Raw genomic sequence first — 26,884 nt, forward strand, 5'->3', positions numbered from 1 at the left:
GACCAGAATTTGGGGACTCTACGCCCGTGTCTACCCCCTTCGGAAATGGGTCTCTGAGGCCCCAGGTCCTGTCAGCATAGGTGCACTTCTGCCTCTGGAAGGCCACATGCCTGAGCTGCCTGCCAGGGCCTCCGAAGTGTGGGACAGGGACAGAGACAGGGAAGTAAGTGCTCAGCAAAATGACAGAAGATCCTCTGCATTTCCAGGTTTTATTCGCCTGTTATAATTCTGATGTTTATGTACATATATATATATACTTTTATTTTTTTGTAGAGGGCTCATCAACAGACCAAGCAAGGCATACAGGGAGGCTGTAGCTGCTGGGCAGGGGCACAGCAGTGCTGGGAGAACCAATCTTTCCTTTTTTTTTTTTCTTTTTTGTCTGTTTTTATTTTTCCTGGGATGGGATCATCAAAGCTAATTGCTATAAAACCTAGAAACCACCTAGAGACTCAGACATCTGCCTACACACTAGTGGCATATAGGGAGAGGGCAAGGGTACAAACTTTCAAAGTCACGGTGTATGTACATTCCCAAGGTGGAGGGTGGGAGGAGGCTGAGGAAGAGAGCTAGGGGTGGGCAGGGCTGCTAGGGGTAGAAGCTGGGCCGGTGGGCAGCGGGAGGAGGTGTGCCCGCCCCGGCAGTGACAGGCCACTTGGATGTTGTCTGGTGGGTACCGAAGGCAGCATGTGTATGGAGCTCCTGAAAGCCGGCCACGGCAGGAGGAGGGCATGTGGACCCAGTGTGCTATTGGGGGGCGGGGACTCCGGGCTCTCCAGATGGCCTCCACTGTACCCATGGCCAGCCTGCCCAGTTCCTGTCCCAGTTGGAGCAGAGATGGCAAAAAAAAAGGGAACAGATGGTGGGGACACCGAGTTCTGTCCCCAGTCAGGTGGCCAGGGAATGGCTGGAGGAGGGGGAGGTGCCAACCCTGGTCCTGAGAAGACCCCACCACACCTGCCCCCAATCAGTGAGCAACAAGGATGGCTTCTCAGAGACCCTTCCAAGGCCACCCCTTCTTCCTCTCCCACCGACCATGGCCTCTCTGCCTTAACAGGCTGGCAGGGGAGCACCCAAAGGTCCCTGACGTGTGGGTGATCTGCCCCCAAGCTGGAGCAAAGCAGCGTGCATCCGGGAAGGGCTGCAGCTGGGTTTTGGCAATAAAGTGGGGACCGGGTGGTAAGAAGGGGTCAGAGGCAGTGAGTTCCTCCACCCCAACTTGAGCTTCCCACAGGCCTGCAGAGAGGGAGGGGCCTCGATCCCAAGGTCAGTGGCACAGCACAGGTGTTGGGCTGGCGTGCTTGGCCACTGGCTCTGCTGCACCTCTGGCCCACCTCGCCTGGCTGGGCCTCACTATTCCAGGGCCACAGCAGGGTTGATGGGGGAGGTGGCCCCCGAGCTGTCGTTGCCTCCTGCCGCCTCCTTCTCCTTCTTGCCACTGTACTGGCCAATGAAGGAGCCATCCTCGTTGAACTGCACATCCACACTGCCCCCGTAATCAGCCAGGCTGTCGTCACTGCCCAGGGGCTTGATGTCGCCATTGAGAGAGGGCTGGCTGCTGCCAAATGCCTTCTCCTCGTTGTCACTGCAGGGTAGACAGGAGGGTGCAAGTGGGAGTGCTGTGAGGCCCTGGAAGGAGCCCCTGGGCATGGCAGGTTCCTGCAGCCTTCCACGTGCCCTAACGCTGGCAGGCAGCTCCAGGGGCTCGTGCTGGACACACTCCCAGGAGGGCGTGTTGCACATATGATGCCAAAGGCCAGGCTTGGGCATTCCCAGGATCCTGGGGGCTGAAGGGGCCACTGGACACTGGGATGTTAGTTTGAGCAGGAACACCTGTGCATGCCGGCCTTGCCCTGAAATGGGAACTGCTGGGCCAGAGGGCTGGGAAACCAGAAGCTCCCAGGGGACAATGACACTCCTGCATGGCATGCACTGTCCATGGAAGGTGTTCCTGTTGTTGGAGTGTGATGGTCCACCCCCACCAACCCCACCTTACCTCTCCAGGGACCTGGAGTCACCCAGCAGCACAGAGAAGAGAGAGAGAGAAGATCAGGTACGAAAGCAAGACGGAGCTGGTGCCAGCACCACTCTTGCCCCTGGCTCACCTGTACTCGCCAAAGGTCTCATCTTTCATCGGCCGGGCCTCAGAGTCCACCTGGGTGTCCTCCTTGTCCTTGACTGAAGACACACGGAGAGGTGAGAGGTGAGAGGTAAGTCCAGGTCCAGACTGACCCTGGACTCTAGGCCCCTCTGTGCTGAGCACCTTCAGGGCGATGCTCTCAGCCCCAAGCTGTGAGGAGGGTCACACTGACCTGCCCCCTTGGGGAGGGCTGGTGGAAGGTACAAAGGGCGAGGTGGGCCGAGACTCCTCTCACCGCCCCACCCTCAGCCTGCGTGGTTCGGGGCTACCTGAGTACTTGCCGCCCTTGCTGCGCTTGATGAAGCACAGGATGAGCAAAATGAGGAGCAGCAGGATGATGGCACAGACGAAGCCGATGAACCAGCCCTCCATGGCAAAGTTGTTGGAGGAGAATCTCACGGGGCCTGCGGTAACGGAGCCCAGGTCCTGGGGTGAGCGGGGCCCGAGCCCAAGCCTCCGAGCCAGGCCTCGTGCTCAGGCCCTCTGGAGTTGCAGGAGGCCGCCTGGGGCCGGGAGATGGGACGGGAGGCGGGGAGGAAGGCAGGAGGGCCCTCGCTGAAGCGGGGACTAACCAGGGCATGGACCCAAGGGCACCCAGGTTCTGGGAAGAGGGAAGAGCAGCCACAGAGTGGAGCCTGGCAGGCAGTGGCGGGTCCCCGGTGCCTTACTGGTGCCGTTGGTCTTCACAGCCATCTGGCGCAGGAGCACCTCCTCCTTCAGCAGGTGGATCTCGTACTTGGTGTCAGGCTGCAAGTCCCACTGAGTGTAGGAGCTCTGGTTGTAGCTGACGTACTGCCGCGGGAGGTCAGTGATAGCCTTGCCTTCTACAGGGACAGAGATGGTTCCAGCAGGGGGAAGCAGCAGAGCTGGGTGACCCCTCTGAGCCCTGCCCTGCCCCAAGGGCCCCTGTGTTTACCTCTCAGCGCTTTGAACTGGATGTGGAATTGGAAGTTGCACTGGCCTTCTTTGGGAACCCAGGAGATGACGCTGTAGTTTTCACCTGCTGTGGCCGAGATGTTGCCGAAATCTGGTTTCCCTGCGGGATGCAAAAGTGAGAAGAGGGTGGGGGGCCTGCTGGGTTGCCTAAAGGTCCCCCTTCAGGGCTCGGCTTCCAGTCAGGGCCTCCTCAGCCTCCTGTGCTGCCTTGAAGACCCGCGGGCCCTGCCACTGGCTCACCAGACAAGGTCATGGTGCCTCCTTCCCGTACAATGGCCTCGCCAGGGCCCTCCTTTGTGGTGGCCTGAAGCTGGAAGTGGTACCGCAGGCCAGGGCTGAGGTTGGTCAGGTTGTGTGTCCGAAGCTCAGGATCCGGAAGGTCGAAGGACAGCTGGTCCTTACCTCCTGCATTCACTGTGGGGAAAAGTGAGGGTTGGCTTTGGCTGCCAGGCGTGCCCCTTCCCGGGTCCCCTCAGCCTCCCTGCTGGGTACAATGCACGCACGGGGGTGGTACGAGAGCACGTAGCCGGTGAGCACGCCATTGTGGCTGAGCGGGGGCTGCCAGTGCAGCAGCAGGCTGGTGTCTGACTGGCACTCCAGGTTCAATGCCTCGGGGTGGCCAGGTACTGTGGGCAGAGAAGAATGGCAGGTTCTCACCCACGACCAGGGAGGAGAGGCAGGGGATGGAGGTGTGAGGAGCCAGAGACTCACCTCCTTCTGGGGTGCTGAAGGTCATCTCACTGGCAGGTCCCAATCCCCTCCCATTAAAGGCCTGCACCTCTAGATGGTACGAACTGTAGGGCCGCAGGCCACTGAGGATGGCACTGGTGGTGTTAGCAGGCACCACCACGTGGCCTTTGTGGACATGCCTCTTGCTGTGCTTCCTCTGGCTGCCCTCCCACCAGTATGTCACCTGCACAGGTGGAAAGAAGTTGTCATAGGGCAGAAGGCATCCAGCACGTGGGGACTGCCAGTGCATGCTTCCCACCACCTGTGTCAGGGACCCTCTCCTCCCAACCCAAGGACTTCCAGGAGAGCTGCTGGCAGATGGCAGAGCCCCACCCTCAATCCTGTCACTTCATCCTGGGGATCTCCCTGCCCCCACATCTTGAACCCTTACATTGTATCCCCGGAGATGACCCTTGACCTGGGCCAAGTCCACAGGCCACCATCTGACCAGCACAGTGCTTGAGTTGAGGATCTTGATGCCTTCTAGCTCAGGGCTTACCTGGGGGTCTGAAAATAGCCAGAGACTTGGAGAAGGCCATAGGCCCTCACCCAGGCTCTGAGGGCAGCCTGGAGCCCCTCCCCACTGGGCAGATGAATTTGGATGCCATGTGGGGAGCAGTTCAGTGAGGAGCAGGCCATGGTCTCCGAAATGCTGCACCCAGAAGTGTTGTGCATTTTGAGTCCTTTAGGGTCTGCAGTATTTGTGGGATGAGCTGTTTTGTGGTGCCAGGAAGGAACCCGGGGCCTTAGCGTGTGTTAGACAAGCACTCCGCCACCGAGCTGCACCCCGGCCCTTATTATGTTTGGTATATGCCTTGTACACGTAGACTGAAGGCAATTTTATACTACAGTGCTTTTAGTTTCTGTTTTGAGTAACCCATCACATGAGCTCATTTTTCCTCTCATGAAACCCAAAAACATTTTTTTTTCTTTGCTTAGGACCGGGGATTGAACCCAGGGTGTTTAACCAGTAAGCCACATCCCCAGCCCTTTTTACTTTGAGACAGGACCTTGCTAGGTTGCTGAGGCTGGCTTTGAACTTGCAATCCTCCTGCCTCAGCCTCCCACGTTGCTGGGATTGTAGGCATGCGCCGCCAAGCCCAGCTAAAAACTTTTGAGTGATTTGGAAGCATTTCAGATTCAGGGCTTTCAAATTGTGGGATTAGGGATACTCAGCCTGCAACAGATCCCAGTACCACAGGGAGGAATGCTACAAAATGCTATGATGGTTAATACAATTAGAATACTGACTGCCAACCACAGAAATGTATTGTATCAACATGAAATGTCTGGAATTCTATAATATCACTCTGCTTTGGTAAAAGAATGTCCTTAATTGTAGGATTTCTGTACTTGGCATTGTGGGTGGGGAGTGGGCAATGAATGTCCACACACTGAGATGCACAGGGGCTTGACCCTGGGTGTGGGCAGGGCCCCACCGATACTCACAGTCCTCCCCCGAATAGCCAATGGTGACCTGGGGCTCAGGGCCCTTGCCCTGGCTGTTGACGGCCTGGACTTTGATCTCATAGGGCACAAAGGTGGATGTGTTGGACACCACCAAGAAGGGGTCGCTCACGGTCTGCTCCTGCCAGATCCCCCGCGTGCCCTGTGGGCGCCACTGCACACGGTACTGGACCTGGGGGGCGTTCCACTCCATCCATCGGAGCGGCTAGAGGGGGCCAGCAGAAAGGAGTTGGTTGGTCAAGAGCTCCTGCCTTCTGTGCCCTGTCCCCTAGCCCACATATTCCTAGATATGTCCCCAGTCCTTGACTTCCTCCTTAGCACAGCCAAGGAGCAACAAATGCCTGGGTCCAAGCCTCATGTGCAGAGGACGAATCAGTCCAGGGACTCTCACCTTCCACGTGATGACCATATTGTTGGTCTCGTTTCCTTCTCCTTTCACATCCACAGGGTTCTTCTCTGGGGCTGGAAAGTATTGGGATAACATATTAATGTTTCAGCTTCCTGCCCAAGACTGTGAAGGTCAAGGCTGGGGACCAAGGACAAATAACCCATTCTTGTCCCTGAAGCAATGAGCCAGCAGCCCCAAGGTAGCACTCCCTGGCTGCCCCTGGAACTTTGGAACCAGAGGAGCATGGGCGTCGCACCTATCCAGGCCCTCCCTTCAGAACCTGGGGCGCCAGCTACTGATTCCCCTTCCAGGTGGCCCAGGAGAGGGTGCTGCCTTGCTGCCTGAGCTCACCTGCCTCAGGTGTGACCACAGTCTCAGAAGCTGGGCTGGGTTCTCCAGGGCCATATTTGTTGATGGCAGTAACCCTGAAGGTGTAGTGGACATAGGGTGACAGCTTGAGGGTGGTGGAGGTCTGGTTCCCTGGCACCTTGCCCAGACTGTACCATTTCTCAGGTGCCATTTCCTTGTCCTCAAATTCAATGTCATACTCTGTCAAAAAGCGAAGCAGCAATGGAGTGATCAGTGTGTGGCTTAGCAGGGAGGGTAGTGGAGGGGGTGTTTGGCTCTCTCTGAGTACCCAAGCCAGCTGGGACTCCCATGAAGAAACATGAGCCCTCAGAACACTGTGTGGAGCCCAGACTCTGGCACTATGGTCATGGCAGAGGGGACAGCAGTGCTGAGGAGGAATAGGCCGGGCACTACGGCACAGGATTTCTATAATTGGCCCGATGAGTTGTCTGATGAAATGGACAGTACACTTGCTGTCCAGAAGTACATTCAACAGAACATAAGGGCAGATTGCTCCAATACTGACAAAATTCTTGAACCTCCCAAAGGCCAAGATGAAGGTGTGTGGAAGTATGAACATTTAAGGCAATTCTGCCTTGAATGAACTTGCTGTCAAACTTCAGAGAGAATGCCATCCAGATACTTGTACTCAAATGACAGCAACTGAACAATGGATTTTTCTTTGTGCAGCTCATAAAACTCCAAAAGAGTGTCCTGCTATAGACTATACTAGATACACACTGATGGTGCTGCATATCTTCTGAATAGCAATAAATATTTTCCCAGCAGGGTTAGCATGAAAGAATCATCTGTAACAAAACTAGGATCAGTATGCCATAAAATTTACAGAATATTTTCACATGCTTATTTTCATCACCAGCAGATATTTGATGAATATGAAAATGAAACATTTTTATGTCATCAATTTACTAAATTTGTCATGAAATATAATTTGATGTCAAAGGATAACTTGATTGTACCAATTTTAGAAGAGGAAATTCAGAATTCAGTTTCTGGGGAAAGTGAAGCATGAAGGGAATCATATAGAAAAAATCACATAGTTAATATTAATTATGTACTGTATATATATATATATATATATATATATCATTTTAGACACATCAGTCATGTATCTACATTATAGCTTCTTTGTTTAGTATAGGTTTTTGTATGCTGCGTGTTCTTTTAAAATGGGAAATACTTTTTATTCATGAACTGTATATTCACTAGTGTGGCACTCATGGTATTTATTTATTTATTTATTTATTTATTTATTGTGGTGCTGGGGATTGAACTCAGGGCCTTGTGCTTGCGAGGCAAGCACTCTACCAGCTGAGCTACCTCCCCAGCCCCTCATAGTTTTTAAATAAGATTAGTATTATCTGTTTATAATGCTTGTTAATAAAATAATTTACAGTCTGGTAAAACAAAACAAAAACTACAGTGTGTCCCAATAAGGTGAGCAACCCTGGATGGAGGCACAGCCATAGGAGAAGGGAGGATCCCAGCAATAGGGAGGGCTGGCAGGGGTGACGGTGGGGGATCTCTTACTCTCAATGGGGGCATTGTGGTCTTCTGCGGGGCTCCAAGATAGGTGCACCTGGCTCTGCTTCAGCAGGTGACGATCAGACAGCTCCAGACGAGGCACTGGCCCAGGGCTCCCTGAGGGCAATGGAGGGTGGATTCTTTAGCCCCCTCGAGAGCCACAAACCCCACCTTGAAAGGACCAGCAACAGGAGTCTGACCTCCTGGGCCTGGAGGCTGGCACCCTCTCGTTCCCCCAGGTCACCACCCAACACCATCCCAGGACTTACCCACCACCAACAGCTGTGCCCTGCTCTCCACCTCATCCAGCTCCGTGCTGGCCACACAGCTGTAGTTGCCCTGGTCACTGTAGTCCAGGCTGTGGATGACCAGGCGCCCATCATCGATGAAGTACCTGGGGAGGCAGCTGTGTTTGTCCTTGGCGCCCATCAGTCACATCACTTCCCTGCCATCTGGGTCCCCTCTTCACCCCTGCCTCCTTTTCCCCTCCTTCCAGAACCTCCCCCTTCCAAGCAGGAGGCTCCCTGCTATTCTTCTCACTCTGCCCCCTTCCACCCAGTTCAAGTTGGGGTTGAACTCTTACTTGTCACTGTCTCCGAGTTCCTGGAGGTCTCGTCCATCCCCTCTCCAGGTGATGCTGGGCTGCAAGGAGGGGTCGAAGGAGGCCTGGCACGTGAATGTCACCCTTGAGCCTTTCTTCTCAATTGTGCTCCGGGGTCCTTGCGTGATTTGGGTTGCTTCTGAGGGTGATAAAGGGGAGGGAGGGACTCTGATGTCCTCCGGAATCCCTAACCCTCCCTCACTCCCAGGGTGCTGCTGTGTGGGGGCAACAGCAGACCTTTAACCTGCAGGTTAGCCACAATGGTCGCATTGTTTTGGTCATTGGAAGCCTGGCAGAAGTAGTGTCCAGTGTCATTGGCCTGGAGGTCTCGAATGCCCAGGGTCCCGTTGGCGTAGGGGAAGAAGCGTTCATCCTGAAGCACAGTTGTGCCTTCCTCGTCCAGCCTAGAGCAAGCATTTGGGCCTGACTCATACCAAGTGGCTGGGGCTCCCTGCCCTCCTGGGCTCCCTGGACGAGATGATGGCTTCAGAGGCTCTCCCTGGGATGGGGCACTCACCACTGGACACTGGGCACGGGGGCTCCGAAGGCCTTGCACAGCAGGTAGGCAGTGCTGCCCTCCACTGCCATGTACGTCTGATTGTCTCCTGTTAGGATCTTGACTGGCAGCTCTGAGGGAGGAACAGTCGCAGGAGGTGGGGGCAGGACTCGGCCACAGGTGTGACAGAAGCCAATGTCTTCCACCCAACATTCTCAGGCCCCCAGGAGCCCTGCCCATCAGGCTTCCCTGCTCAGGGCTGTCTGTACCTTCAGAAGCATGGTCCCCTCTGCCTCGACGTGTTCCATCCCAGCCATCCAAGTCTTACCAATTATTCAAGGCCCAACTAGCAGTCTGCCTTTTCCTGAGAGCCTTCCAAGCCCAGCCTGAGTCTTCCCTGAGGCCCCAGGGCAGGAGCCACCAGGCTGACCTGAGTCCCATTTTGCCCAGGGTGAACCTCTGCTCAGTCGTGGGGATGAAGCCCTGCCTTCCTACACCTTCCCCACAGCTGTTGCGAGGATGGGGGAGGATGGAGAAGGCAAACCAGGGACATACCAGCTTCTTGCTGAGTCATTTTGGTGGGCTGCAGGGACAGACAGGGGGTTGCAAGGCAAGGAAGTGAAGGTGGGCAGGTAGACCAACACAGCTGGCTGGCACTCACGGACAACATAGATGTAGGCATTGGCCAGGAGGAGTCCATGCCGGTTGCGGGCCTCACACTGGGTCACCATTGTGTCACTGGGCTGCACATTGCTCAGGATCAGGGCGCCCTGCTCGATCCGGTACTTCTGGTCCATGACCAATTCTGTGTGTGCCACAGGGGCCCCATGGGGCCACGTTGAAGCCCTGAGCTGCTCAGAGGCCCCTCCTCACCTCCCTCTTCCTTCCCTCAACAGTTCCCAGGACTCACCTGCCCCCCTGCCCCTCCCAAGGCCCTGCTCACCTTCCACGGGGATTCCATTGATTCTCCAGGTGACCTCTGGCTGAGGCCTGCCCTGGGCTTGGCAGTCCAGGCGGGCGGTCTCACCTGGCCCATACAGATGGCTCTCGGGCTTGTGCAGCCAATACGGAGCAGCTTAAGGAGAAGGAGAAAGCCGCCCTGAGCCCACAGCCTGCTGCTGCCCCTGGTGCACACCCTGCTTCCCTGGTGACAGTGAGCATTGCCTGCCATCCTTGGAGGCCATTCTGCAGAGCCTATGGCAACTCGGGGGTAGTATGCCTGGAAGAAGCCCATACCCTCCACGGTGACGTAGTAGGCATGCCGGGCACTGCCCAGCGAATTTTCAGCCAAGCAGCGATACTCGCCGTCATCTTCCTCGCCCACATTCAGCAGCTGCAGGGTCTTGTTGTGGTTCTGGTAGCTGATGCGGTCTGCTGGCATGGGGCTACTAGGGCGTAGCCACTTGATGGTGGGTGTGGGGCTGCCCAGGGCCATAGTGCAGGGAGGCCAAGGGAGAAGAGAGGGGACAGACCACAAGGCCACTCAGCCCAGAGGTCCAAGCCTCTGCTGGAGCTGCCCAACCCCATCCCTCCTCTACCCCAGGTGCCCAGACTCACAAGCCCTCAGCAATGCACTCCAGGACCAAGGGCTGTCCCTGCAAGGCTACCAGGTGGCTGCTGGAGTTGGTGGGGAAGAGGAGACGTGGCTTCCTGTCAATCATGCTGTTGGCTGCCAGGAGAAAGGAAGTGAGTGACCTGGATTCACAAAGCTGGGGGACTCTGGATACCTCAGTGAGTCCCTGGACCTTGATTCCCTCTTCTGTTAGAAAGAGTGCCTCAGGGCTGGGGTTGCAGCTCAGTGGTAGAGTGCTTGCCTATCATGCATGAGGCCCTGGGTTCGATTCTCAGCACCACATGCAAAAGGTCCATCAACAACTAAAAATATGTATGAAAAATAATTTTAAAAAAGCATGTCTCATCTGTGTTTTTGCCACCTGGAAAGGGTTTGGGCAGGGTGAAGGCAGGAGCCAAGCTGTCCTTGGGCAAGACTAGGGTTGTCTGATCCATCCACGGTGGGATAGGCCAGGCCTGAAGGAGAGAGAGGAGTGGGGAGGGTCACAGCCTTTGAAACTCACTGGCCTTGACCCGGAGGTCAATGGGCTCCTTTTGGATGATGGTTCGGGTACCCGGGAAGTGGGCGTTGCAGATGTAGTCAGAGTGGTTGTCTGAGGTGAGTACGTTGGCAAAGTACAGGTTGCCATTCTGGCCCATGGTCACTCGCTCATCCTGTTTGATGTGCAAGATTTCTGTGGAGAGGGCAAGGAAGGGGAGGTCAGGATTCTTGTCCAGGGGAAGGCCCCTGACCAACACTCCAGCCCCAGGCCACAGCCCCTTGCTGGCACCCACTGCTGTTCATCCAGTAGATCCGCAGTGGCGCTGCACTGGGTGGGGGGTTGCAGGGCAGAACCACTGACTCCCCTTCCTCCACCTCCACAGGCTTCACTGTTTCCTTTGGCCACTTGGGGGCACCTAGAAGGGACAGAGAGGCTGGCACTCTCCTCTTGGTCAAGGTAATGTAGGGCAGGAGAAAGGAAGGAGGGTTATCCTGCGTGAGGATTTGGGGGTCGGTTGTGGGGAGAGAGCCAGGCTGGGAGGAAGTTCACGTAAAGGGAAGCAGAGACCCTGGGTCCTTTTGGGGGCTCCTGGTGGAGACTGGCACCCCATGGGAGGAGAGGTGAGCAGGAGGCCAGATGGCCATGAAGGGTTAACCCTCCACAATTCCTAGTTCTCCCTGCCCACCCAGAGGAAAGGACGAAGATGGGTGGGGGGAGGCTGAATGCAGTGATGGGGGAGGGGAACCATGGATGGATGCAGGAGTCACAGACCCTTCCATCATCCTGACATGGAAACCATGGCAACGGTTCCCAAGGTAACTCAAGGGGAGGAGAGGAGAGTGCTCAGGAGGCAGAAAGCTCAGGGAGGATGGAATGTGAAGGGGAAACCTGAGGGAAGGGTGGCACAGATAAAGACAGCCTAGAAGCAGGAAGGAGAGAGGAGAAGCCCAGTCAGAGGCACAGTGACGGACAGTACGAGACCCAAGCGGAAACGCTGAGAGAGGAAGCACCAGATAAGCGGCAGAGATGGACAAGGATGACCGGAGAGTGGAGGAGGAGGAAATGAGGACAAGTCCCTAAACTTAAGTCAGGGAGTGACTCAGACAGACAAGGCTGGTGAGAGGGGAAAGGCAGGCATCAGGGCAACTACTGCTAGGGAGCACCGAGGAGGACGAGAGAAGGAAGGGGGACAGGATGAGCAGAAGTTCGGCGGATAAAGGACAGGGTGAGGATGGTGGAGCCTGCTAGAGAAAAAAGGAAGAGGCAATGGGAGCTTCTAGGGCCCCTTCTGCGCTACCCAACAATCTGTGGGACAGTGACTGGAAACCCAGACTCCCATACCAGCTTGAGACCTGTCTGAAGATGCCTGTCAGGTACCCCAGCCCCTCCCTGGTCCCTAAAGTGCCTCGCACCCTCAGCCATGAGCTGGATCTCATGGGACATAGCAGTGCCAAGCTTATTGCTGGCAAAGCAGCGATAGACGCCCTGGAATCTCTGGGCAAAGCTGTTGTTGCCCGCGATGGTGAAGGAGCCAGAGTAGGGTGCCTCGTGTACAGTCACACCCAGTTCTTCCTTGGGTTTGAAGTGGACTCCATCTTTTGTCCAGCGGAACCTGTAAGCAGAAAAGGACTCAGAGATCAGAGATCCTAGCACCAAGGAAAGTGGTTGGAACAGGCCAGAGGCAAGGGTGTGAGCAGTCAGGGGGCCCCAAGGGATGGGCATAGGGGACAAGAACTCAGGACTGTAGGGGAGGTCTGGGTGGCCCAGGGAGGCATGAGGGCCAGAGGTGGAGACTGGCAGTCAACAACGCAGCCAACAATAGAGGCTCAGAGGGCGGGGACCACTCACTCCACTTCAGGTTTGCCTCTGGCCTCACACTTGAGGCTGATGTCATCTGTGGGGAAGACAACAAGGCGCCGTGAAGACTGTTCGGTGATGACAGGAGGCTCCATCACTGGGGACAGAAAAAGAGCTGGTTGACATGATGTCTGACTCATTACAGTCTCGGTCCCTGCCATATCATGAGGGAAGCAGGGTCTGGGATCCTTAGGGGCCCCATGGCCATGGAAGGAGAGAGGGGAAGAAACAAAAAGAGGGAGACAGAGATGCAAAAATAATTGTAGAAAGAGTGACAGAGAGAAGATAGCAACAAAAGTTATAAAGAAAGACACTAGAGAGGGAGAATGAAAGGAAAGAGTGTGGCAACAAAAACCAAAATCACAGAAACCAAGAAGGACAACCCCTGACAGGGAGAAGCAGAAAGAGCTAGGGGGACAGAAATTCTGGCAGAGGTAGAGACAGCAAAGAGCGCCATACAGGTGAGAGGGAGGAAGAGGCTGAGAGGAGCCTCTGGACTGAAATAGCAGGGATGGGGACCCACGAGCCAGAAGAAACTGAGGACACCCCCCACGACTGCACAGCACATGGCACACAGGGAGAGCCCAGCCAAGGCCCCTCCTCCCTCTGTCCTTGGTTTTCTGGGACACACTTCCAACCCTCCTCCAACTTACCATGGTGTCCTTCATCTAAGAAATCCAGACAGCAAGGGAGAGAAGGGAGGCAAAGCTGAGAGGCAGCTCCAACAGGGCCTGAGGGCTCAGGAGGGGAGCAGACGGGGGTGGGGGTGGGGGTGGGGGGGGAGTGGGGAGGGTGCTGGCGAGCAGGGGGCACGAGCAGCTGCATGTGCTGGGCTGCACAGTGCTAGAGGCCAGTCTGCGTAGCTCCTTCTGAGGCAGGGTCATGCCCAGGGAGAGAGGCTCCTCCAAAAGAGACACAGGCACGTGGGCCCAGGGACAGAAATTCTTGCCTTTAAGAAGGAGAGTTTTTGCAGCCCCCTGGCAATGCCTGCTGGTGCCTGCACAGTGGATCCCTGCCCCACCCAGGATGCCTCAGAAGGCTGGGAGAGACACAGCCCACAGCTAGGGCACCCTCCCCTGCTCCAGCCCACTTCCCGCCTAATCCAATTAGCACAGCTCAGTGTTTTCAATTACCCAGGCCCAGCCTCCCGCCCAGCAGCCCCTCCCCCTCCAAACCCTCCCAAAGGTCCTAATGCATCTGAGTTTCCATTGCCCACAGGGCTGGAGCCAACCCTCCTCTCTCTCCTTCCATCGTCCCAACCGGCCACCAAACTCCCTGGGGCAGAGGCCAGAACAACTGCCCCAGTCCCAGGACTCAGCAAAGCTGAGGCAGGGAGGGAGGGAACAGGCAGTAGTGGGTCAGCTCTTAAAGCTTTGTTACTGCAGAAGACCTCAATGTAAGGGGCCCCAGAAGAGAGGAGGGGGTTCCTGGGGACACTGCAGAGGGCCCTGAGCTGAGGAGAAGCCAGTGCAAGCAACCTGAGAGCAAGACAATGACAAGAACCACAAGATGTGGGGAAACCAGCTCTTTGGAGGAAGCAGGAAAAGAGACAAAGGGGCTGGCATGGCTGGAAGGACAGTTGAAAAGCAGGTTCCAACAGGGAGGCACCACAGCTGCCCTCCATATCATGTCGGGGTCAGTAACACACTCTGGTCAGTGGCCAGGGCAGCCTTGAAATTGCGGTGGTCTTTGGCTGAGTTATCTCTCCCCATTGCCATCTTTCTCTAAGTTCTTGCTGCCCCTGCCACACAGACACACTCAAGTAAGATGGCCCAACCTATCAGGTGGAAGGGCAGGTTAATGCCCAGGGTTAAGGTCCTGGCATTTCAGACCCAGAGACAGGCTGGAAAAGCAACTGAGAGAAGGCAGGGAGGGAAGGAAGACCAGTTCATATGGGGTCTGGGTATGTGTGTGGATGCCCTGGAATGTGTATATTGCAGTAGGTTTTTCCAGTGTTTGCTAGTGTGTCTGCACATGGCTGGGTCCTGCCTGAATACATCTTCAGCTATGCCTAAGTGTGCTTGCATTTCAGGATAGTGTTGTGTCCTATATCCACTGCCACGTCTGTGTGATGATTTCTCCTTTGTGTGTAACAAACCTCCCTTGTGTGTGTTTTTGTTGGTGTGGCCTCTCAGGGTCCTGCCCCTTTCACATGTCTGCCTGATTGGCACAGGTATCTGGCTCATCTGACTCGTGTCCCTGTGCATCTGCAGCCAGAGGCTCTGCATGTGCAGGTCTAAGGTAGCACCCAACCTGTGCCCCACCAGCCCCTCTTCATCTCTTCCAAACTCTCACTGGTCCCTGATGCTGGGGGCCTCCCAAGTCCATCTCTCTCAGCCCCTGTCTCATTCCTGGCACAGACTTTCCTATTCCTGCTCTCCAGTTGGTCTTTCCATGTCCAGGCTCAGAGACAAAGGTAGCAAAGTGAGGAGGGAAAGGGATTGGAGCCTGGGAACTCAAGATCCACAGGTGCCCTCACACATGACATTCTGAAATGCTCTCCAAATGGTTTATTATACTTGCTCACACTCAGAAAAAAATCACATACAAGCATGTACACACATTCAGCTTCACTCACACATAACACACAATTCACTATAATTGAATGTAACAGTCAAATACCTCCAGACCTTCACAAACCTGACCAATAAATAACAGTTATACTGACTTCCAAACTTACCCTCATAGGAAATCAAAATCACATTCACAAATATTCAGATTTAGTCACAACCACACACACAAATATTCAGTCTGTACAACTCATAAGCATGCATAAATGCTCACAACCCTACCACCACACAGCAGTACCCATGTACCTACCTGTGACCTCTCCCAACAAACAGTACAATCATATACACACACTCCAGCAGCCCCACCCTATCCCCTCAAAATAACTATACATCAAAAAGGACCCAAAAGGTTGTTGGGCAGGGACCTGGAGTATTCAAGGTGTCTTTTCCTGTCTCACTTCAGAGATAGGGCTACAAGCGTCCAAGATGGGAAAGAGCAGGTTGGGAATACCTAATTTAGAAACAGCAGCAAGACTTGCATGCAGACCTTGAACTGGGGACTGTTCCATTCTTTGGTGTGGGGTGGGTGGAAGCAGAGGAATCAGAGTTGGTGGGAAGGGGTGGGACAGGCTGAGGGTGAACACCAAGGAGGCCAGACAGCAGCCCAGTGTCCAGACCGCTGTCCGTGGTGCTGAAACCGCGGCAGGCCGCCCGCGCCTGTCTAGTCCACGGTGCTGACACTCCCCGTGCCTTCTGCCCTGCCCTTCTCTCCAGGGTTTGGGGGCACCTCCTGCCTACCCTGCGCCCAAGAAAGGAGGGGTAGGGGTCCGGAACGAAGAGAAGGCAGAGGATAAAGAAGGGCCCACCACAGCGGGAAGGAGGGCTGAGGCTCCTTCAAGCTACTCACATTCGTCGGGGATCTGGATGAGCAGGCAGGGGCTACAGAAGAGGAGAGGCCACACATACCGCAGCGCCACGACCATCTTCCCGGCGGCGCTGGCGGCTCGGCGAGGCAGAGCCGGCCAGGCTGGGCTCACACTCCGGCCAGAGGGAAGAGGGCTGGTGGGCAGCTTGAGGCGGGAGCTGCGGGTGGGGGCACTAGGAGAGGGAAGAGGGAAGGGCAGGGTGCGAAAGGAGAGAGCGGTCGGATGGACATTAGTGACTAACATCTGGTCGAGCCCAGGCTCCTGGCCCCGCCCCCAGCCCCGCCCCCGCCTGTCGTCTTCCCCCTTCTGCCTTCCCCCCCACACCTTGGAGGGAGAAAGCTGAGACAGCCTTGGCTTGGCCTCCAAGTTGCTTTTTGTGTCCTTCTTACTCTGCGACTTGCCTGCCAGCTGCTTCCCCAGAATCAACTTGTTGCCCCAATCAGCTCCAGTGCGCATACCACCAGCGGCTCTCTGCACACCATCCCCATGTGTTTTGATGTGCCTGTGCACAGGTGTCCATGGGCATGTGTGTGGATGCGGATCTGCATGTGGCGAGTAAGCCAAATATGCACATCCATATTTATGTGGCTGCATGTGTGCATGCACAAGCACCTGTGTCTTCTCATGAGGGGAGTGCTCTCATGAATGGCATGTGTTGGCATGTGTCTGCCTGGGGGAATCAACACACAGGTCTGGTATGTGTGTTGTGTGCCTTGTTGTGAGTCTCTATGTATCTATGGGTGATGAATCACCATGTCTGCTATCTCTGTGTGCACAGACAAGCATGTGTGCACATGTGTAGAAAAGAACTCTTCCACAGTCTCATTGCTGTGGCTTTCAGAGCCAAGTGATCCCTGGGTGCTATTTGTACCTAAAACCTGACAGGGGGCTTGGGAACTGGGATAGGGAAGGGAGCAAATGGGCCCAAGATGTCTACATTTCACAGAAGAGACTTAGGAAAAGGAAGAAAAAGTGGGGAAGGAAGCCTGCCCCTGAGGAATCAGTGGGAGAGGAAGGGAAAGAGGAAAGCACTTCCCTGCTGCTCTTCAGTTCCCTGGGGGACAATAGGGGTGTCTATAGCCTCCCCACTTCCAGATGTTCCAGGCCAGGATCAGGGCAGGGGTCAGGGAAAGCTCTGGGACATTTTCCAAGACTGTTTCTGACACCTCTCAAGTTTCTGGCAGTTCTAGCTTCTGGGCCTTTTTCTGAGTCTTCAGGCCTCAATTGCTAGATGTGTCTACCCCAAGCCCAAGAAATGCCAGATGTGGGCACACTCTACCTGCATGCAATGGGCCCCAAAGACTGGGGTCCAGGAGTGGGGGATTCTCTGACAATGACCAGAGGAGGAAACAGATTCCCAAGAGGACAGACCATTTTGATCCACAATAAGAGGAAGAATGGGGCTGGGGTTGTGGTTTGGTGACATAGCACTTTCCTAGCACATGTGAGGCCCTGGGTTTGATCCTCAGCACCACATAAAAATAAAAAAATAAAGGTATTGTGTCTATCTACAACAAAAAAATACACATAAATTTTTTTAAAAGAAGCGAGTGTGATGAAAGTGTGGGAGCGGCTGGAGCAGAGAGCTGGGAGGTCAAAGTCCTGTTCTGGATGCCCTCACCAAAGCCATATTGTAATATTCCCTGTGCCCAGTCAGGACCTTGTCAAAGGAAGAACAGAGCCTCACTGGGAATGCCAAAAGAGTGGTTAAAGAGGCCTGGAATGCCACTCCAAAGTATCTGGACTCCAGCAAGAGGCAACAAGGAGCCATAAGTCATTTTGTGGAAGAGGGGGGCAACCCAAGAAGAGTGGTGAATGTAGCATATTGCTTGGGGACTGGGCAGGGAGGATGGATGGTAGAGCGGCAGTCAGCCTGAAGCTCTCGGACTCACCCAGCCAGAGCTGGCAAGGGCGGCGGAGAAGCACCAGGGTGGGTCAACAAGGATGGTTTAGAGGCCAAGGTAATGATGTGGAGTAGGAAGTGGTATAGGGGTGGCCAATTCTCCACCTGCAAGAGCTGAGCTGGGGCCCAGAAGGGAGGAGAACAGTGGATCTGTTCTACCAACACCTCCCCCCACAGAGCACATGCAATCAGGGCCAGCCCCAGGTGGCCTTGGCCTTGACTTCAAGGCCTGTAGGAAGCAGTAGGAGATTCAGATCAGAGAGTAGGCGATCAAACAGCAGCCTTGGGAGCTCTGAGCACTGGGCTTATGAGGGGGAGGGGAGGAAAACTGGAGCAAGGGGAAGCTCAAAGAAGGAGCCTTCTGCCTGTGAGGAGGCTTTGATGCTGTTTGTGGGACTGATGGTTTCTGCCATTATAGTTCCTCCATTTGTCCTCCAAATGGAGGTTCCCAGAATGGTGTTGGGCATGTATACTGGGGGATATGCAGGGCCAGCACAATCTCCTCAACCCCATGGCCCCACTTTGCCTCCCCCTGGCCACACCACATCTCAACTCCAGCCTCTCTTCCAGTCTCCTGGTGTTTGTCACCCCACTTGCTACTGCCCTAGGTACTCAGAGACAGGCAGGAAGGAGCCAGAAGGTTGAGAGGCCCCTGACAGCTGGGAGGGGGCTTTCCCTCCTCCCCTCCCACTGCTGCTGGGTCTCTGATCTCTCACCACTACTCAGGCAATTACAGAGCAAGCTAAGGTTGTCAGCTCAGCAGGTCCCCAACTCCCCATCAGCACCACCGAGGGCAAAGGAGCAGAGGAGGGAAGCAAGTATTCCACAGATGGAGCCAAGGCCCTGTCTGCCAAGGGTGACAGACAGAGTGAGAAACAGGCAGGAGGGAGCAGGAGAGGCTGAGAAGTGGGGCTGGGAAGAGGAGACAAAGAGAGCCTTTGGAAGACCCTCATTAGCAAGAGATGACCAAGATGGAGACTGTTAGGGAATGGAGTTATCCAGATAGAGGCCCAGGCGGTGGTGAAAGGGAAAGAAAAGGAAAAAGGAGTACAAAGGTGAGGCCAGCTGCAAAAAGCACTGCTGAGAAATGGCAGAATGAGCAAGAGTGAGGGGTGGGCGTGTGCACGCAAGCGCACACACCCACGCCTGCTCAGCTTCAGCAGGCGAATGTGCCTCGGCAGCTTCCTTGTCCCCAGGGGGTGTGCCAGCAAGGGGCAGGGAAGGAGGGATGATGAGCCTGGATCAGTGGAAGGGGACTTCTCAGGCTTGGAGGTCAGGCTGGAGGGACAAGCAGGGCAGGGAGAAAGAGAGCAGACAAGCTGTGCACTGGGGCCAGAGAGACAAACAAAGCCCCACAGTGACAGAGCAGCAAGTCCCTGCCCACTTGTGGCACTGGGGCAAGAGGACGGTTGTTAAGACAAGATGAATTGCCCACTGCTTGCGACCTGCAAGCTCCAGAGAGCAGGTGGAGGTTCCTGAAGGGAGGAGGGGTGGAGGAAGGAGAAGCACCCAGAGGATCGCAGAAGATCCTTCCAAGATTGCTGTCTGCGGGTGGAGTAAGCAGCCGCCTGGCTGGGGGAGGTGCGCACGCATTCACAGGCACAACAGTGAGTGTGTGAGTCTGTGCATGCATGCACATGCGCTGACTGAGCACACCGACCACTGTGCTGGGGGAGTGCAAGACAAAGGTGCGGCTGCTCCTGAGTGGGTCCAGCCTAAAAACCATCCAGCCCTGCCCCATGTGGGGGTCTCACAAGCAGAACTGGGCAGGCAGGGAGAAAGGGCGTGGCAGGCATTGAGGGGGATGAGGCCAGGAGATGAGGTTCATGCCAAGAAGACTACAGGAAGGAGATCTCTGGGAAGTCCCAAAGGAGCCCCACCCCAGCCCCACCCTGGTCTCACTGTACCCTAGGTCCCTAGGGGGTCCTCTGCATTGCCAGCCTCAGTCTGACTGGGAGCCAGTTGTCAGGGAGGGACCTGGGAGGTCCTAAAGCCTGGCTGAGACTTGGGGCAACTGCTTCCTTCCCTGAATGAGCCCATGGGTGCTTGTACACATTAGTGCCTGTGCGCGTGCGCGCACGTGCACACACACACACACACACACACACACACACACACACACCGGAACCTCCAGGGTATCCTGTGTGTGAATACAGCACACATGCCTGCCAGCATCTCAGCCCTGCTGGGGGTTCTTCTCAAAGAAGTAGCAACAAGGTCCTCAAGGGTAGAGCAAAGAATCTCCAGCCTCTCCTGCCCGGTGTCTATCACGAATGGCAGAGCCTGGTGACCTACTGGGCCAGAGTAGGGGCAGGAATGGTGGCTCAGAGCCTCAGGTATGTGGGAGGGCCAGAATGTGGGTGGCAGTCCCTATACTCAGGCCAGGACGCGAGAGGAGGGGAGGGAGGTGTGGCAGACTTTGTGCCTGTCCGTGTGGACATAAGGGTGTGGGCGTCACCTACACCCCCTGTACTGTGTCCCTTTAAGACTCCCCCTCGCCCTCCCCACCCCAGGCTGTGACTGGTGGGTTTCTATGGTGATGGAGCTGCTAGCAGAGTGGGAGAAACCTTGCTGTAAGTAACCTATCGGGTTATTTAGATAATACATGGAAGAGGCTGCTGGAGGGAGCCCCCACAGGTACCTGGGGGCCCAGAAATCTTAGGCTGCTGCTTGGTCCTCTGCACTCTGCCTCATCCCTCCCTAAGGGGAGAGGGTGTCTCAGCCCAACTCAGCCCCCCTCATCCTGCCCCCACTCATCCCGCCTGAGGCTTCCGTCTCCAAGGCAACTACAGCTCACCTGTAAAGGACCAGTCTCCTTAAAGGATGAGGAGGGGGCAGAGGGAAGTTAACTCTTTGTGAGGAAGGAAGGGAGGATTCTCAACATGGGCTGACTCCACCCTACACCTCCCACCCTGATCTCAGTCAGCTCCATTTTCTTAAATCAACTCAAGGCTAGCACTGACCACATACCAGGGCTTCTTAGTACTTTTACACGCATCAACTCATTTCATCCTCATTATCTCTAATTTCCACTTGAGGAAACCGGGACTCAGAACTGAAATGTGTCCAGTTCAGCCGACTGGTGCTCACCATGGGTGGTCGCTCAAGGGGGTTGAAGGCCCCTGAATCTACCCAATCTACTCTGGGGCCAGGTGACCTTCCAGGACTCTGGCATTCTGATGTGTGCTTGCTTGGGTCCTAAGGGACCAGGGGCTGGACAAGGAAGGCCTTCAAGCCATCCTGGCCCCTGGGGAAGGGCCCATTTGCTAGGCAGATGGCAGGCAAATGTGGAGGGCAGGGAGTGAAATCTTGGAAGAGAGGCCACGGGGAAGTAGGATGTGACCAACATCACGTATCAACACAGAACAGGAATCTGACCCCAAACAACCTATCCATCCCTTGACTGGGGTCCTCCTCAGCCTGAGGCCCTGTGGGACTTCATAGGACACTACCCATTCTAGTGCTCAGTCCAAGAGAAGGCAAATTCATTTTCTTATTGGGCTTGGGGACAGGCTAGGTTTCTTTTATTCTTTCTTGTTTTATTTTATTTTATTTTATTGCAGTACTGGATTGGATCCAGGGATGCTCTACCACCAAGTCACATCCCCAGTCATTTTTATTTTTTGGTACTGAGAATTAAACACAGGGTGCTTAACCACTGGGCTATATCCCTAGCCCTTTTAATTTTTTCTTTTGAGACAGGGTCTCACTAAGTTGCTGAGGCTGACTTTGAACTTGAGATCCTCCCGCCTCTGCCTCCGATTGCTGAATTACAGACATACACCACCACTTCTGGCCATTTTTATTTCTTATCTTGAGACAGGGTCTTGTTAAGTTGCTGAGGCTAGCCTTGAACTTGTGTTCATCCTGCATCAGCCTCCTGAAATGCTGGGATTAAAAGCAATGTGCTACCACTCCCAGCCAGGCTGGGTTTCTTGGTCCTCTCTCCTGCCATCCAGAATCTTGACCTGCTATGACCTCTTTCTTGTAACCAAAGACTCCAGAGCCTCCTCACAAAGAGGCCTCCACTACCTGGAAGACCTCTTTCCAATCAGAGCTTACGGACAACAATAGCTCCATTACTGTATTGAAGGGGAGACTAAGGCCCAGCAGGGGCTGGGGCTCACCCGGTCTCCCAATGAACCAAGGAGCAGGGTTCCAGCCTCCCAGAGCACTAGAAGGCAGAACCATGAGGCTGCAGTTGGTATCAGGGTCCCTCTCACCTCTGGGCTTCCTAACCTGACCCTAGAGGAGCCTTCCAGGGCCATGCCAGAGGAGACAATGTGTATCCAGCGCCTGGGGCTATGGGCCCACAAAATAGGTAGGCAGTGCTGAGAAGACACAAAGCAAAGGTGGCAAGCAGAGCAGCAGCCAAGCCTGTGACACCTGGCCTAAGTATGTTGGGGGCTCAGACACCGCCAGGCTGCACTAGGCCCCTCAGGGCTCCCTACTCCCAAAGGGTTAAAGGGCAGAAGGAACACAGGAAGCCTGGGGGTGGACAATGGAGCCTCTGTCCTCCCCAAGGCCTTGGCATTCCTAAGGCATGAACGCAGATAGCTGGGGAGGGGGCCTGAGAGAACATCCCCCTCCACTGAAGCCACAAGCCCAGGCTGGTCACAGGCTCTGTCCCCATATGATACAGTGCTGCATGCCAGCCATTGCAGCCACCACCCTCAACCCCACCTCTCCCCAGACAGGTCTGATAGGGAATCTAAGGGTAGTCCAGTGGGCACAGGAGGATGCGTATATGTGCACATGCAACCCAACATACAGGCAAACAGGAATAAGGGAGTCACACACAGACACACATGTGACCAGATACAGGAGCCCCACACATGCAAACAAGAATACTGGAGGGCCCTACACACCCACGCACATTCACACGCACGCACGCGCACACACACAGGAACCCAAACCTCTGGACTGGGGCTGCCCTCCCCTCCCCTACCTCTGCCAGGCACTGGGGGTTTTAGACTGCAGTGCTAGGGAGGGAGGGGTTCTCCTGGGATGCAGTCCCCATCCTTTAGCTCCATCCTCAGACTGAAATGGAGATGGATAGGCTCAGGAGTCTTTCTCCGACAAGTGCAGAAAGCCCAGGATGCTGCCACCCTCCTGCTCCACCCAATCTGTGGCTTAGATGTCGCCCCTGCTAGGTTTAGGGGCCAGAGACTGGCTGGCATGAGCTACCGAGCAGAGAGACAGTGGCTCTGCAGCTCTCTGACCTGGAAGGGCAAGCTTCTGAGGCCTTGGCGGCAGGGGGTGGCGGGGGCAGTGGACAAAGAAAAGCTTCCAGAAAGCCCAGCAGACCAAATCCTCCCCCTTGGAAAGTAGCTCCCCACCCTCCCCAGCTCCTCCCTCTCCCTCCAAACACAGCCTTCAGGAAGCCACAAAGACCCTGTTGATATTTGGGGAGCAGGAAGGCTAGGCTTTCTATTCCTCCCAGTCCTTGTCTGGTTGGTGACCACCAGGTGCCCCCATCCACCCTCCAGGTCAGATGAGGCCCCATGGGGGGGGCCTGGGCCCAACCCAGGGACGTGGAGCCCAGCTGAGTGTGCTGAGGAGCTGCTGGACAGGGCAGCAGAGCAGGCAACCCCAGTGCTGGGACTCACAGCTCAGTGCCAACCACAGGGCCATGGAGGGCCCCTGAGAGAGGGGAGGGGTTTTAGAGGAGGTTGGGAGCAGAGAAGAGAGTAGAAGAAAAACAAAAGGGGAATCTGAGAGACAGCAATGGGCTGGGAGGGGAAGGGGTGGGGCAGGCGAGGCAGAGGGAGGAGAGGACCGGAGGGGTGCATCTCCGACCTCCACTGAGCAAGAAGGGGAAAGGTGAGAGTGTGGGGTGGAAGCAAGGGTGTGGGCAAAGCCCAGGAGGGTTCCAGGATGGCCATCAGAACAGGTAGAGACGGAAAGCCTGCAGGGCCTGGTCCACAGGGCCCCACCCAGGCTTCCCAATCACAGTAGCAGGGGGCAGGGCAAAGACGGCAGCCAGCTTGGAACCCTAAAGCAGGTATTTAGGCCCTCAGCCCTCCCTAGTGTCTAAAGCACAGGGCGAGGCCCCCACTCATGTCCACAGAGGGAAGCAGACCTCTCCACAGGACCCCATCTCTATTCTACGTTCTCCCTAGGACTATGCTGTCTGCGAGCTGGCCCAGAGCTGCTGGCCATGACTGGCTGGACTAAGCCACTACAAGGCCACATCACCCTCACTTCCCAGAAGAGCACCCAGTTTCAGCCATTTCAAGTGGTCCAAGGGTTGGGCGTGGTGACGCACACCCATAAGCCCAGTGACTAGGGAGGTTGAGGCAGGAGGATCACATGTTTGAGGCCAGTCTCAGCAACTAAGGGAAACCCTAAGCAACTCAGGGAGAACCTAACTCAAAATTTAAAAAGCTGGGGGGCTGGGGACATCTCAGTGGTAAAATTCCCCTGGGTTCAATTCCTGGTTCCAAAAATAAATAAATTAAATAAAAATAAAATAAAATAAAAATCAAGTGGTACCAGGGACAATTTGCCTTGAAAGGGACCTTGGAGATGAATGAGTCTGCCCCTCACATGATAGCCAACAAAGCTGAAGCTCAAAGTAGGTAAGGACTGACTGCCCCAAGTCACTGGGCTGGGGAATGACCAGTATGGCACACACTGGACTATGGTTTTAACCCTCCCCAGTCAGTCGTGGTCAGTGCTTGCCATGCAAAGTGCCTGGCCCTTGAGGGAAAGTGTGTGGACTTGGCAGAGGCCAACTGGGGAGCACAGCTGGGGCACCCCTGCTCACCAGAGTAGCCTTCAGACAAGGCCCTCCCTCACTGTGTCCTTTTCCCTTCAAATAATCATAAAGAAAAAAGTGAATCAGCATCCCATGTGGACAGGACGGTGTTGGTCCAGCCCATTTCTGGCTCTTCCATGGCCAGCTGGGAACCTGGCCCAAGCAGGCACCTGGCAGTGAGAAGCTTCCCAGCAATACCTGCCCACCCGTGATTACTCAGTTCCTAGGAAGGAGATGACTACCACCCTAAGTGCAGCCCCATGAGTGGCCACAGGGCATAAGACTCCACCACCTCTGGGTGCTCTGCACCCTCATGATGCTCTGCAGGGGATCAGAGGCTGGGCACTGGGGGAGGGAGCCCCTTGGGAGTGGGTGTGAGTGAACCAGGGAGGCTGCGGCATGCCAAATGTGTTTCCCTCTTGGTGATCAGATCACCAGCAATTCTTAATTTCTTTTGTTCTTTTCTGTATATTTCAAGTGTACTACAATAAGATGTATTACTTTGGGGATCACCACACACACACACAAACATAAATAAATATGAAGAGAAAGAGACATTGGGATGCAGCGAAGAGAAATGTCCAGGAGCCAGGGAGATGGGGAGTTTCCAGTTCCAATTCAAGCCCTGCCACCAACTTGCCATGTGGTCAGAGACAGCCAAGGGTCCCCAAAGGTTCAGACCTTATGGGTGAGCACACACAGGCACTGTATGGGTGCTGTGCCAGGTGAGAGGCTGGGCTGGGTCAAATTCCACAACCTGCAGCAAGGAATCCATCAGAGGCAAGAGGCCCTGGCTAGGCCCCCTGCCCCAGCCACCCCACAGGGGACCAGAAAGACAGGGCTTGGCAGCAGTTCCCATGGGAAGGGTTGGTGGGGCTTATTCGCCATCAGGGTCATGTGAGTCAGCAGAGATAGCACTAGGCTGCCAGAAGCCCCTACCCTTAAGAGCAGTGTTAACCAGGAGCAGGGTGTCTACCTGGAGGGAGTGCCAGGCCCCCACTCTTTGGGGCTGACAGATGGTGGGCTTGCCTCTCTGAGACAGGCAGTGATGGGTGGGGGCTCCAGATACCCTGCCAAGGGCAGCGGATTGCACTTGGTGTTCTTCGCAATCCTTGTCAACCAAGACATCCTAAAACTCTGATTTAGGAAGGAGGGAGTAGGAATTGCAGACCCCTCCCATCATGGGAGAGAGACGGGAAGACTTGGCAATGGGCAAAAGACCTGCAGTGGGCAGGGACAGGGCCCCAAGCATCTTGCTTTCCAGAAGTCCCTGGCCCTGGACCAGTGAGGCCCGCTCTCCCTCACCCCTACCTGATGGACCAGCATTCTACACCCTGTGCACGGAGGCACATCAGGGAGCGCCCAAAACACACCTCACCCAGTGTACCCATTATGGGCCACAGAGCCTGTGGAAAAGGCTTCCTTGATGCGCTGCGCCTCCAGGGAGGAGGCGCCTTTAGGGAGGAGACCCTGGTTCTGCGCAGATTTTGAGAGAAACCCCAGCTAGAATTTAGAGAACAAAGCCCCCTCCCCACTTTTGGGCGGGGGAGGGGGACGCTGACAGTGCCTAGACCTGTTCCCTCTCCTCCACTGCAGGAGCAGCTTAGCCCAATCTCCCCCACCCTACCGTTCTGGAGGCTGGGTTTTCGGTCAAACAGGTCCCTAGAATGGGGATAAGGGGTAGCCACGCCCTGAACCACACCCCACGACGATCGATGGGGGGCAATCGACCCTGTTCTCGCTTCCCTTCCCGCACACGCACACACCCATAGGACATGCCAACTTCAGCCCCACCAGCCCACACAGACCTTGCCTGACCACCGCTCCCCCGCGCCCCTCCCCAGGTGCACATTTTGGGCGCCGCCCAGGTACCCCTCACCTGTCGGGCTCAGACACCCGGTCTCTTTCTCCCGCCCCGCTCCCGTCCTCAGTGCCGGGAGCCAGGTGCCCAGCATGGGTGGGGCTCCGGCTGCACCGCCGGTTAGAGCGGCCAGGGTGGCACTCCCTCCTCACTGTCCGGGCAGGGCCGGGGCTAGGAGCACAGGAGCGCAGGGGGTCGCAGCCGCGGCCGAGGCGCAAGGACAGGCCGGTCCGTCTTACCTGCGCTGCTGCTGCCCCTCGGGGTGCCGGCCCAGCCTCCGAACACGCCGGCCTCGGACCCGCCGCCCCAGCGGTCTGCGAAGTCGTTGCCGATGCTGCGGCGGCGGCGGCGGCGGCGGGCGGG

General features: G+C 55.6%; 1 protein-coding gene and 1 pseudogene across 5 annotated transcripts; one reads left to right on the forward strand and one right to left on the reverse strand.

The window, feature by feature from the left end:
• Nucleotides 1-318: 318 nt before the first annotated feature.
• L1cam (L1 cell adhesion molecule) lies at nt 319-26,884 on the reverse strand. 5 transcript variants are annotated; one of them, XM_047536862.1, is made up of 29 exons: nt 26,761-26,884; nt 15,979-16,169; nt 13,215-13,229; nt 12,553-12,658; nt 12,117-12,316; nt 10,997-11,119; nt 10,726-10,896; nt 10,208-10,319; nt 9,887-10,098; nt 9,594-9,725; nt 9,312-9,455; nt 8,672-8,783; nt 8,392-8,558; nt 8,137-8,293; nt 7,823-7,947; nt 7,560-7,670; nt 6,012-6,209; nt 5,664-5,734; nt 5,255-5,477; nt 4,197-4,312; nt 3,788-3,989; nt 3,580-3,702; nt 3,317-3,490; nt 3,057-3,176; nt 2,809-2,964; nt 2,410-2,544; nt 2,106-2,178; nt 1,997-2,008; nt 319-1,585 (listed from the first exon to the last, which is right to left on the reverse strand). In XM_047536862.1, exons 2-29 carry the CDS (start codon nt 16,052-16,054, stop codon nt 1,354-1,356), a joined length of 3,798 nt encoding a protein of 1,265 aa, XP_047392818.1. In that variant the 5' UTR covers nt 16,055-16,169; nt 26,761-26,884; the 3' UTR covers nt 319-1,353. The 5 variants fall into 5 exon arrangements, with proteins under 5 accessions (XP_047392818.1, XP_047392815.1, XP_047392814.1 ...); XM_047536859.1 differs by lacking the exon at nt 26,761-26,884 and having other exon boundaries at nt 9,887-10,071; XM_047536858.1 differs by lacking the exons at nt 13,215-13,229; nt 26,761-26,884.
• On the forward strand, nt 6,370-7,041 carry LOC124972448 (MOB-like protein phocein; annotated as a pseudogene).

Source organism: Sciurus carolinensis, chromosome X (genome assembly GCF_902686445.1).
Source record: "Sciurus carolinensis chromosome X, mSciCar1.2, whole genome shotgun sequence".
In the NCBI taxonomy this organism is placed as follows: Eukaryota; Metazoa; Chordata; class Mammalia; order Rodentia; family Sciuridae; genus Sciurus; species Sciurus carolinensis.

Coding starts and splice junctions, on each gene's coding strand:
- L1cam (XM_047536862.1), bottom strand. CDS start 16,054: ATGGTCGTGGCGCTGCGGTATGTGTGGCCTCTCCTCTTCTGTAGCCCC. Junction 10,320..10,725: donor TGACCTCCGGGTCAAGGCCA/GTGAGTTTCAAA, acceptor TTCTCCTGGCAG/CCAACAGCATGATTGACAGG. Junction 9,456..9,593: donor CAATGGAATCCCCGTGGAAG/GTGAGCAGGGCC, acceptor TGGCACACACAG/AATTGGTCATGGACCAGAAG.